The sequence below is a fragment of the Dermacentor silvarum genome, chromosome 1 (assembly GCF_013339745.2).
Source record: "Dermacentor silvarum isolate Dsil-2018 chromosome 1, BIME_Dsil_1.4, whole genome shotgun sequence".
In the NCBI taxonomy this organism is placed as follows: domain Eukaryota; kingdom Metazoa; phylum Arthropoda; class Arachnida; order Ixodida; family Ixodidae; genus Dermacentor; species Dermacentor silvarum.
Window position 1 is genome coordinate 187,580,319 of NC_051154.1, and position 12,645 is coordinate 187,592,963.

Genomic DNA, 12,645 nt, shown 5'->3' on the forward strand with positions numbered 1-12,645 from the left:
TATATGTATTGGTACTTTTTGCACATGCTTGCTTTTCTGTGTATGAGTGATTTCATTAAGTATATAATGTTATTTTGAGATGCCGTCTGCTATTGAATATTATCGTGGCAGGAGCTGTTATCAAGGTGCTGAGACAGCAACTTTTTACTCCTCTCATGACATTTGTCTAGAAGTTTGTGTAAATAATAAATATTGAATAAAACACTGAATAGGAGCTTTGCATTGGAGACATCATGGTTCTCCGATTTCACTGTACTGTAGCTATAAGAGTTGTGTGTGTTGTGAGAGCGGAATGAAGGCAGTCAGAAAGTGCAGATGTATCCTCATTTATCTCATTTTCCTCTGCTTTCTTTCTAGGCTAGAAAAAGAGTACACAGCACTTAAGGTTAAAGAACATGAAGAAATGATTGAGCTGAGGGTAAGTCTACAAGGAAAACTTCTACCACTGTAAAAGGTTGGTTAAAAAGGCCCTAAACTACATCGAGCCAAATAAGCCTGCTGCCAAATGTAACTTGTCAAATGCTGCCTTAAAAATGTTCTCTGTAAGGGTACGGCCACGCTAGCGGCAAAAAACGCACGCGTCATGCCGCGAGCGGCAAGTTGCCGCGCGTCAGCGCCTTGCCGCGAGGCCACCGTGGCACGCACGTCTCGCTGCGCAACAGCGCTATAAGATCTCCCGCGCTCTCCGAACGCGCGAGCAACACCATAGAGTAACATATACAAGGATCCGTATGTTACTCTATGGCAACACCGCGAGCGCTCGTTGTTTCATGCGAGAGATGGCGATCGTCGATTGAAAACCTGGCGCGGACCGGCGGCGGTCCGGTTGTGATGGCTCCGTGACGTCACCCTCGTCACTCCTGATTGGTTCTTAATCTCGCGGCACGCGGCATTTGCCGCAAGAAATGTGTCTTGAACCCATTTTGCGCGGCACGCCGCAAAACCCCCGATTCCTGCCGCTTTTGCCGCGCGCGGCATGACGCGTTGCTGCTCATTTTTGCCGATAGCGTGGCTGTTCCCTAAAGGTTTCAGGGGATACAATTTGGATCATGTGTCGTGATTACGGCATGGATGAAAAAATTGTTGCAGAATAATAGAAACAGGCATGGCTTTATCCCATAAATATAGAATTACATATTTAATTCAATGCAGGTAGTCGCAAAAAGAATATATAAGTCAACACACAGCAGTGAAACATAATAGGTTCCCATCCCACTTGATGATGTGACATCGCTTAAGTACGTTTGCCATAGGTGCTGCCAAATATGCTGTGGTTTTCATTGAAAGTTATTTCTTTCCTAGTGCTGGGGCTCTTGTGCCTTTGGGTTCTTGTGCATGCGTGTGTTGGGGAAGGTGTACAACTATGGGAAGCGTCGCTGTTTTTACCACGTCACCTGCCGACACTTCACCTGTTATACACAGCCTTGTGCCCAGTATCGTCTACCTGACACTTGAAGCGGGTTGCTTCTTGGAAGGGTTTGCGAGTAGGCCCTCAGGAGTAGGAAAGGGCAGTGCAAGAAACATAATAGGGTTTAATAAACTTCACACGAACTACACAACTTCAGAGAACAAATCTAGGAGTTGAAAACAAGCAAAAGAACAAAACTGGCACACCAGTGATATGCACTCGCAGTGCTTCCAGGCTCCAGCAGGATGCACACTTTCTGCAGTATTCTGAAGTAGAGTCCCCCCTGAGCTGTTTCGCTGCTTGCTTATTGAGCATCAACCAAAGTGCCTTTGTCCGTAATGTCACATGACTGATCATTCAACAAGCATACAACTGTTGGATAGTGCGTGGTCGTTGGCATTACGGGCATATTGCCCTACAGTGATGTCAGTCATCCCGACACACTTCAGCTTGCACTTTTCCTACGTGCTTGGTCTCCTTTCCCCCTTCTGGCTCCCTCAAGAAATGTCAGTCACATCCCTCCACAATTCTTAAAATGGCAGAAGTGGCGGGTACACATTTGAATGTCCAGTAAAGAAGAAAAAAACATCTGCACCTATAGGTTTTGATGTAATAGTTCAGCGGAAATCCGCTAGGTGGAGATAAGTAATTAAAGGGAAACTGAGACATCCACCCAAATGTAGCAATTTGCTACAATTATCAGTGTTATCTACAATTATCAGTGTTGCCAACATCTGTACACTTATGATCAAGGAAACTTGCAGATCTGAAAATACTATTAGAAAATTTTCCTTATTTCTTCCAATGTTTTACACAAGCATGAACACTTTCAATGATAAGGTCTCAATTGCACCACAAAAGTGTGCGGGTCCTTGGAGATCAGTAAGTGGTCCCTCTAGTACCTCTTGGATATCATTTCATTACTCTGCTAAGCATTGGCGTAGCCAGGGGGAGGGTTTGGGGGGTTGAACACCCCCTCTGAAATTTTCTGACCCCCCCTTCTCCCCAGGGAACAGAAAGGCAGGCTCAGAAAGAACAACATGGTTGAAAGGAAAAGCTTGAATGTGAAAATGAGTCGAGGGCTAGCAGCGGTCTGAAGGGGGGAGGGGGGGGGGTTGTCATGAGGGCGATGCCCCCTCGCATGCACATGGACAGAATGACTTCGCGTAGCGCCAAGAACAAATAGGCGAAAAATGTGTCTGCGCCAGCTCGCGTTTGAGTGGGGGTAAAGCGACTACATTTGTGCTTGTTGGAAGAAAAAGAAAATTGCTGGCCGCACTAAATGTTAGCTAGAAAGGGGGTTGGTGCAATGAAGAGGGAACAGAATTAGAGGAAGCACAGGGGGGGGAGGGGAGCAAATAAGTACAGAGGGCCTATTTACAATAATGAATATAAGAGTAATTTACTCAGACATTTCACCTCTCAGGCGCGGGACACACCGGCTAGTGGACAATTAAGAGAGCCCATTGCAAGAGGCGCGAAAGTGTACTTAAAGGTGTGAAATTGAACGGTGATCAAGCTGAAGACTGAACGTTGGATTATGGACAACACATTTTATAAGTCACTATTGCTGTATCTTTATGAAATGGGCCTACATGCCTATATTGAGTTTCATACTGACATTGTGCCGCGTGGCAACCCAAGCAAATAAAAAAAAATAGAGAGAGGCGCAAGCCAACGGGTTTTGTATCTAGTAAAATGCCAGAAATTTTTGGGGGCTTCGGCTTCGTTCACGGCCGGTGTCGAGGCATTTTTGAAGTGAACACACATATTCATCTGCGTCGCTGCTCTCCCCAATCGAGTATGACAAGCACATAGCGATTGCGGGAGCAGGGAGAGAGAAACACTTTATTTAAGGGAAAATCGACAAGCATGCAAGACGCTGTCTCAAGCTGCACATTTTTCTTTGTTGAAAGAATGATGACTTTGCCTTTCTCTGGAGAACGACCAGCCCTTGCTTTAAGCCTGTCACCAGTTGCGCTCACAATATGCACCACTGATCAGATCCTCCATAGATAAGAGATGCTCAGCCTGACCTTGCTGCTAGCAAGCAGAGGCGAAGAAAAAAAATTCAGCTGTAGAACCCCCCCCCCTCCCCTGAATTTAATGTTTAGGACAGCTATGTTTAGGACCATACTCACGGCGCCAAATGGGTGCAAGGAGTGCTCCGCTTTCGGAAAGAAACATAAGAGAAAGGTGTTGCTCTGCACCTGTAACTGGCAGAACATTTCGGCCCCTCTCATGGCACACCGCTTCCTCATTTCGGATCGTGTTAACCATAGCTGCTAAGGGGGAATCAGCACTAAAAATTCCACACACACAGAGAAAGATGGGACGAACGCGTGCATAAAACTTGGGGGCATTGCTGCTCCCCACCAGGCCTTGGTGTCCTGGAAGAGCTTCTCATTTCTGGTACTTGGCCGAATCGTCGACCACGCTGCGTGGAAGAAAAGCGTTCCAAAAGTATGGCGACTTGCTTGTCTAAGAAACTTATAATAAGCACCCCCCCGTTTTTATTTTCTTCTTTTTTCTTTCCCTTGTCTCTGACTTTCATTATGTAAGTAAACTTGAGAAAAGCTTGCTGTTAGGCTAGTTTGTACACGCTGTTAAGAATGAAAACAGCGCAAAAAATGGGACAAGAAAAAAGACCTATAGAACACTGGTTTACCCGCGGCAAAATATATCAAGGAGGGTACAGGGCCATGAAGCTAAGAAACAGCCATGTGAAGAAACAGAAATATAGGAATGTTAGGGAGCATCGCGCCGTTCAGCAAACCGGTGAATGTTTAAGAGTGTGACAATGACTGATGGAGGGGGCCGATGGATACGAGGAGGGGGGGGGGGTGATGTTGACGAGCATAAAAGGCGCCAAGAATTAAGTTGGCGGAAAGTTATAGACATAGGGAGAGCGTCTCGTCACTGTCTGATCGCTTAACACCCGACGTTCGTGGCCGTTGCATAGCCGAGGTTCACCTACCTTGTTGTAGCATGTGCTGCTTGCTGCTCAGAGCGCATCCTAACTAAACTTCAGCCGGGTGTCAGGAGACACGACACTTTCAAATTTCTCAGTGCTTCTAGTCCTTATTTTACAGCGAACTACGGAGGCCGTAATCTTGTCAAAGGCATCTAAACAGAAAGTGGCCCTGCTTTGGACTGACTGCCTCATCAATTCCCGAGTGTGATCAAATAATAATATGCCTCGCGTGATGACTACAATACCATGGTCGCAAGTTACTTCCAAACATCTCTTCAAACAAGTCAGACAGCAGGTCACCGAAAGTGAGTGAAACTTGCATCATATTGTCGCGGGTGAAACAACAGACACAGCCAGGAATCCACGTCTTTACCGGAATCAGACAAGGAAAAAAACGTTCTCTTCTTCCAACTCCCAAGCGTGTACATGCCACAGCGGATGGCTCATATGTGATGGCATGTGCCACTATCCCCTCTCCTGAAGAAGCATCATCTTGATGCTGTATATGAGGGTAAAAAAAAAAAAATCAGGGTTACAATATAAACAAAAGAAATGTGTCGTCACGCGAAATATAAGCGGCTGTGAAAGAAGGAATGAAAGAAAAGAAAAAAGAAGCAGGACACAACAAAAACGAACAAAAAAGAGAACAACAACAAAAAGAACGACTCTAAGTCGTCAATGTAGTAAAGTCACTCGACGGTTGAGTCACGGTGCGAAAAATATGGTTTGGGTCTTGAAACATCGACATCAGTTTGAGGAAGCCGACGGGAGTTTTTTGAGGTGCCTTCTGGGAGAACTTCTTAGGTAACGTTGATGAATCGCCGTGCAACCTTGTAGGGACCAAAGTACAGCAACTTTACTGACCGGCCGCGCTTTTAGATTGGGGGTCCACACCCACAGAGGTAACCTCTCGGTGGCGAAGGTTGTAGCGGCGTGCGTCTGCGGTTTGGCGACACTGAATATGGCATCGCGCGAGTTGACGGCGCCGCTGGGCGAACATGACAGCATCCGGGAAGGAGCAAGGTGTCGAGCATCGTGGTGACCTCTCGATTGTGGACTAAGTGGAAAGGGGTGAATCCTGTACTTTCTTGAATTGCAGTATTGTACGCAAAAGGGATGTAAGGAAGGATATCATCCCAGTTCTTGTGGTCAGTGGCTACATACATTGATAGCATTCGCAGTACCGTGTTCGGTAATCGGTAGTGACCACAATCCACTAATTTCCAGATGAAGGCGTGGGGAATGATGCCAGCAAGTACATACCATTCTGATGAAATGGCATCTTCAGTGTTGCTATTGGTTGTAGCAGTCCTGCTGGCCACACAGGTGAAGTCCTACGTCGTTGGCAGTCATGACATGTGCGAACGTACTGCTTCACAGTCTTTGCGAGACGTGGCCAGTAGTAAGAGCGGCGAATTCATTCCAACGTGCATGTGTAGCCTAGGTGACCGAACGATAGTTTGTCATGATAGGCAGGTAAAATATTGTCGCGAAGCGAGGTTAGCACAACTAGCAGGTATGTAGCTTGCCTATGGTCAAAGTTCTTATAAAGAACGCCATCCCGGAAACAAAAGGAGGCTAGCGAGCATGTGAAACTTCGAGGAAGACTTGACGTGCACCCTTGCAGGTAGTCAATGAGAGGGCTGAGCTCCAAGTCGTCGCGCTGTTTTTCAGCCAAGTCAGTTGCTGATACGGCAGAAAAAAAGGTGTCGTTCCCTTCAAGGTCAGTGTGGGCACGTCTGACCGGTGCATGTGAGAGACAGTCAGCATCGGTGTGTTTGCATCCTTACTTGTGAATGATGGTGACCTCAAATTCTTGCAGTCGGAGGCTCCATCGAGTCAGATGACCTGAGGGATCTTTGAGATTCAGGAGCCAGCAAAGGGAATGGAGGTCGCTGACTACACTGAATGGGCGACTGTACAAATACAGTTAAACCTGCTTATAACTAACCTCCCTATAACGAATTCCTGGATATAACGAAGTTTTTCTATTCCCCGCCATTACTCCATAGAAGCACATGTATTTGAGACCTCTACGTAACGAAGTGGCAGCGGGAGACCCCCTCGAAATAACTAATTTTTCCCACCTAGAACCTAGAGATTTTGCCCCAAATTTTGTCATTTTTGCGCGAGTAGCAACCGAAAGCACCTTCTCTGTCGCGACGGAATGCGAAACGGCGGTGTCGCGCTTGGCGCGCTTGAATTCACGGCGCCTGCGAGGCGAGAGCGAGCGCACGTGCGCGAGCCAGGCCTGCATTCCTCGACCCAGCGATCTTGCCGCCGCGGGCGTGACCTTTTCCCCTCCCTTCATTCAAACCTGATCCCGCCGCTTGCTGCAGCTGGCCAGATCGCCATCGGCATTTCAATATGGCCGCCTCCTACGCACTTCGAGCCTAGCTCCCGTAGCTTTGACCATCCTATCTACTATCCTTACTTCATATAGCTATCTGCAAATTTGCTCTAGCAATCGATGCTTCGCCTTTTGGGCGAAACTAGGACTTTTTTGTTCATCGCAACTTTAGTGTATTGGGAGTAAATCTTGAGTTATAGTTGTATTTATGTATGAAAGTATGAGATGCGCGGTACTGTAAACAATTTTTTTCCTCTCTTTTAGTCACGGAAAACCGGTGCGCGTTACAATCGAGGGCGCGTTAGAATCGAGTAAATACTGTAAGCGTTTCTTTTTTCGAATTTTCGTGCCGAATCTGCATATAACGAAATCCTATTTATAACGAAGTTTTTCGGGAATTTGTCAATTTCGTTATATCCAGGTTTAACTGTACATCATTTTGTAAATGAAATGTTATATGTATTTTCAGTATTATCATTTTTAAACATAAGTGTGATAGCATAATTTGATGCGAAGTGGCTGCATGCCTTAGCAATGAAAAACTTTTTGTCAGAAGTTAAGCAAAGTGTTGTTTCGGCAACATAGAAACATGCATCCTCATTGTTAAGGCATGCTTGTGTGGGGAGTGCTAGGAGTTTGTCTTTGCATTGTGTACAACCCACATATACATGCGCACACACGCACATACTCATATATATATATATATATATATATATATATATATATATATATATATAAGTTGTGCTTCTCATTTATACATATATAATATATAAATGAGAAACACAACTTCGCGGTTATCTTAGGTTTATTTACCCACAGTTTCGGTAGGTGGACCGACCTTTTTCAATATATATATAGAGAGAGAGAGAAAGAGGTGAAGGAGTGGTAGTGGTCGGCAGAACCCCCCCCCCCCCCCCCCCCCCCCCCTTTTGAAATAAATTTCTGGCTACGCCAATACTGCTAACATTGTTATAAGCAACTTAGCATCTCGTACTGTTTTTCTTCATGCAATGTATTGGTAGTGCTGGAGGAAATTTAGTGTGCGTGTGTTTTCCTTGTTAAGGTTAAATTCGTCAATCCTTGTTATAATCTTTATGCTCTTGGAAGTTGAATTACTGCTGGTGGAGATGAAAAGTTTCTTGACTCAACCTGGCATTGTTTTTACTCTTCAGAGGCTTCGTACAGAGAACAGGCTTCTAAGACAAAGGATAGAACACCTTGAGCAGGTAAGACCTACAAACAAGTTCTTTTGCATTATATTATCATGCTAAATAGTGGGTAGTAAAGGTTCGGCATTGTTTTTTAACTGATATTGTCTTGGGACAATTCACTGTAGTTCTACAAGGAGCATAAGGACAATGAAAGATAGCATTGGTGCATGACCTAAGTGGGCGTTCTGCTGCCATTAACCACTCAAGTTGCTACCTGTAAAATAGCTGAACAGGCTGATAGCCATTTTCTTGTGCCCATCTGTGCTTGGTACATTTTGTTAGGGAAAGTGTTACAGTCAGTTTCATTGAAAGATACCTGCCTAGGATTTGGCCATGTTTTTCAGGGGGGCAGCAGAAAGTGCTCATGTTGCCTTTGGGCCTGACTCTTGAGGCATTATTGAAACATTCCAATGATATGATTGTGTTCTGCCTACCTCAGCAGCAAGAGGCGAAAGGTTGATGGAGCTCTCTTGTAGAGTCTGTGAGATGTAGGCCTGACCCAGCAGCTGGAGTGGGAAGTAGTTTCTTTTTCTGCCAATTTCTTTGGACAGCTTCTCTCCGAGCCCATGTTGCAGTCTGCAGATTAGTGTATGGAGGCTTGCTGTATTCTAAGTGACGTATTGGTGACAAATGCATTGGTGCATAGCCCTTTGTTACAGCTGTGTAAACCTGGGAAGTGCTAGAGCATATAATTTGAATGCCTTGGTGAAACCCAGAATGGTATGTGTAAGGTGTCGACGTCTCTTAAATCAGTAATGCTCATTTTATTATAAAAACAAGCAATAAAATAAAAAGACGTGGTAAATTATTGGTTTGCAGCTTCTATAACTTTCTATAGTTGTCTCACATTTAACACCCTAAGGAAATAGAGTGAGACAGTCACTACTGTATTTGTTCTTCCTTTCTGTGTCTTGATCACCAAGTACACTGTTACGACAAGGTGGACATGATTAGCCTGCCGAGTTGAATCCACAGCAATGCTAAAGTGTAGCTGGACACTCCTGACAAAACTGGCATGGTGTTGTATTGTTGTGCAGGAGAGCTCTGCGCTGGCTGACCGTTTGATACAAGGCCAGGTGGTGCGGGCTCAGGAAGCAGAAGACAACTACATCATCAAGCGGGAACTTGCTGCACTTCGCCAGCAAGAGCTCACAGTTCAGCAGGAGCTGCAGAAAGCCAACAACCAAATCAAGGAGCTTCACCAGGTATATAGTTGCCATTGATCTTTTTTTTTTTTTTTCAGTTTTTTTTTCTTCTCAGGCTTTTCTTTTTCTTTATTGTTTTCTTTCATGATCAAAATACTCTTTGCCTACTCTTCCAGTCTAGATAAAAAAACTGCCCTCCTTCTGTCTTCATATTCTTCTACAGTGTAGACCGCTTATAACGTAAGTCGCCGGAGTCGCAAATATCCGCACTACAAGCGGTACCACACTATAACCAAAACAACTTCTTTATTGCAATAATGGACACTCCAGGCACATTTGTGCCGTCGCTGTCACCGTCCTCTAGGTTCCGTATTTGCTTACTAGATAAATTAATAAGCACAGTGTCACGCGCGCACAAGCAAACATGAACACATCTCCCTCGTTGATCGCGGAAACGAACAGTCAAAACGCTCGAGTGACGAAGCGCAGTGAGCGAATTGACCTTCGGGCTATCATGCCTCTCGCTTCAACGTGACCTATAAGCAGCGAAAACACGGCGCGCGCGGACTTTCCCCGTCAGAGATTGCTTTCAAGATAGGGCCAAGGCGATCGTATCGCCGAAGTGGATCGTTGCAGATTACGTCCTGCTTCGGTCCACTGAAACCGTTCCGCTATTGCTTTGCTGGCGAAAATCCTCTCCTTCTGTTTGCGCCAGTCCCGAACGCAAGTTTCGGACTCTCCGAACGCCCGTGATGCGGCCCGATTTCCGTCCGTCTCCACACACATAATCACTTTCCTTTTAAATGTGGCATCATGATTAACTCTGTACTTCATGGTGATAGACCAGATGCAGAGAATGTGAAGACAGACGGTAGACTTTTGCCTAAGCATGTGTACTGTAGCACATGGAGGAAGCTACGGTAGCTAGGCTCAACGCGCGTGCGAGGCGGCCATATGGAAATGCCGACGGCTATATGGTAACGCAGATTTAGGGCCGTACTCGATTCTAACGTGCACGCAATTTTTGGGCCTGTTTTATCGGAAAAAAAAGTCACAGGCCTGCGCGGCACACACAGCACAGTCACAGCGTGAGCTGGTGGAGCGGCTCAAGAGTAGCTCCAATTTGGGCACCACGCACAACAGGGTCTTCGCGGCAGTAGTTTGCCTCGTTTTGACGAGACCGATCTGAACTGTCTGCCCGGCGTCGACGGCGAGCTGCGGCTTGTAATGCTCTCTGCACAGTAGTCTGCTGAGCCCGATCAAGCCTTAGAACTGCAACTTACATGTCCGTCACGCCGCCTGTGTAGGCACCTTAACTGCATGGCGCCACCATACTAGCGGAGGCATGGCAGCTCGGGAGCGCGTTGATTGCGCGCCTCGCCTGAATCACATATTGTCGTCTGCGCCTGCGGTCGCTGCATTTGCAGGCATCTTACCTAGATGGCGCTACCATACTGGCGGAGGCTTGCAGGCATCTTACCTTGATGGCGCTACCATACTGGCGGAGGCTCGAGTCGTCTCCCCCTGCGTGCTTGCCTTATATATGGGTATTTTCTGCGCCCGATAGCGAGCGCTTGCATGGCTCAGTGATAGAGTATCCGGCTCCCACGCAGCGGGTGTGGGTTCGATCCCGGCGGGAATCGGGTACTTTTTTTGCGTTTCCAGCAATAGCGGTTACGCGGCCGCCGCCGCCGGCATCATCGCAACCCGAAACAGCTATTGGAGTGAGCCCATAACAGCTTATGCTGTAAAAAGTGCGCGTTAGATTTAAGTATACGGTATTTGTGGCTTGAGGGGAGCGTTTGCCGAACTTTCAGGCAGCCGCACTGTAACCGGTATCTCGTGTCCCGCATCTGCACTATAAGCGATACGCGTATACATTGAGTGCTATGGCAAAATTAATGGGAGTCTGAAAAGACCGTGTTATATCCAGTCCTGCACTATAAGCGGTTACATTATAAGTGGTCTATACTGTATATTTATTCTTCGGGGAGGGGTTCTACACATCAGGTTCTAGCAAGTGCATGTTTTAGTCACTCTTTTCCTACCATGTCAATGGTCAGCTTCTTGCTAATTGTAAATGTGACAAGAAAGCAAAATAGCTAGCCATAGCTTTTTTTTTTTCTAGTGCCACAGACCATCTGTTAAATGTGCTTGTCTTGTTGCCCTGCAGAAATCACTCTCGCACAGCTGTGTGATTAATGTTGCACGAAATTAGGCCTTCCAATCAAGAGAAAATGTTTAGCCGTGGTGAAAGCTGAACAACTTTTCTTACTCTGTGAAGATCATGAAAATGCTCACAAATAAATCTGTTTTGAAAATGGTGTGTGTCATTAGGTGAACATTTCAAGGCACTTTGGGAATCGTGGAAGACTGTGCTTCATGATCTGCTTCTCTCTCAGCAGTACATGTAGGTTCTGAGAAACTTGGCCTATCTTTTCCTGCCCTAATACATTAAGTTGTTCAAAGGTACCAAAATATCTTAGCTTATGGAAAGTTATTCAGTGACAGTAAATGAAGGTACACCAAGTAGTGTCAGGCTGCAGTGAAATGTGAACACTGTTAAATCTTGAGTTTTTAATCTGAAGTTCATGTGTTAACCAAATGCTGAACATGCATTACACGTCTCATCAATTCCAAGCATGAGCCATTCCACCTTCTTTCACAAGTTAATGTAGAACACGGCTTAGTGTGCATTGTGGTCCGTATAAATTGTATCTCATTCTGGTCAGGCAGTATGCACAGACCACATGGCCAGACTTGGCATGTTTACTTAACATTGACACTGCTTCTTCTATTGCAGGCGCAGACACAGCCATCATCACTGGACAGCCAGACAGAGGATCTGCTCAAGTCACTGCAAGATGAACTGGTGGCTGTAAAGCTGCGTGAAGCCGAGGGCCAAGAGACTATGCGTGGCCTTCGCCAGAGGATACACGAGCTTGAAGAGGTATTCTGTTATACTCTACTCCTTTTGGTGACCAGTGACACGGGGCATAAGTGGACAACCATTGTACTCTTCAAAAAGCTGTTATCCATCTTGGTGATCCATACATGCTGCTCTCTAGTACAGTGAACGACCGATTTTCTGGACGCCTGTTGTTTTGGACATGCCCGATAATTCGGACGCCTTCGCGGCACCGCCACGTACCCCATAGAGTCAATGTATAAAAACGTCTGAAATTTCGGACGCAAAAAACCTTCGCCGTCCGATTTTCCGGACTTTTTGCCATGACCACAGGTTCGAAACAACATTAATCGACGCCACCACTATCACCGCCATTTTGATTATCTCGCCTGCTTGAACCGGCGCTCTTGCACGCATATCCGCTGGGAGCCGTAGCCACCACCCCGGCAACGAGTGGCCTAGCTACTAAGATGTTCGCTATCAAGCTTCTTTCTGTTCTGTGCCGTGTTTTTCATTTAAACAATTCGCCGCTGTCAGCAATGGCGCAAACTCCGCATTTGTAATCCTCGCCAATGTCTTGGAACTCGGAAAGCATGGCGCGTTGCATAATGCCGGTTTCCGAAAGTCAGCTTCGCCTCAATACAGTAGT

At 46.1% G+C, this 12,645-nt stretch overlaps 1 protein-coding gene across 4 annotated transcripts in view; it reads left to right on the forward strand.

Annotated features, from left to right (window-relative positions):
* Positions 1-12,645, forward strand: part of LOC119436531 (ecotropic viral integration site 5 ortholog-like) — a 241,596-nt gene that overhangs the window by 201,071 nt on the left and 27,880 nt on the right. For all 4 annotated transcript variants that reach the window (XR_005189069.2, XM_037703399.2, XM_049658398.1 and 1 more), the window contains 4 exons: positions 358-418; positions 7,905-7,958; positions 8,981-9,148; positions 11,892-12,038. Coding sequence is in view for 3 of the 4 variants with exons in the window: in XM_037703399.2 (XP_037559327.1) it covers positions 358-418; positions 7,905-7,958; positions 8,981-9,148; positions 11,892-12,038 (430 nt within the window). In the remaining variant the exon portion in view is untranslated. The remainder of the gene's footprint in view (positions 1-357; positions 419-7,904; positions 7,959-8,980; positions 9,149-11,891; positions 12,039-12,645) is intronic.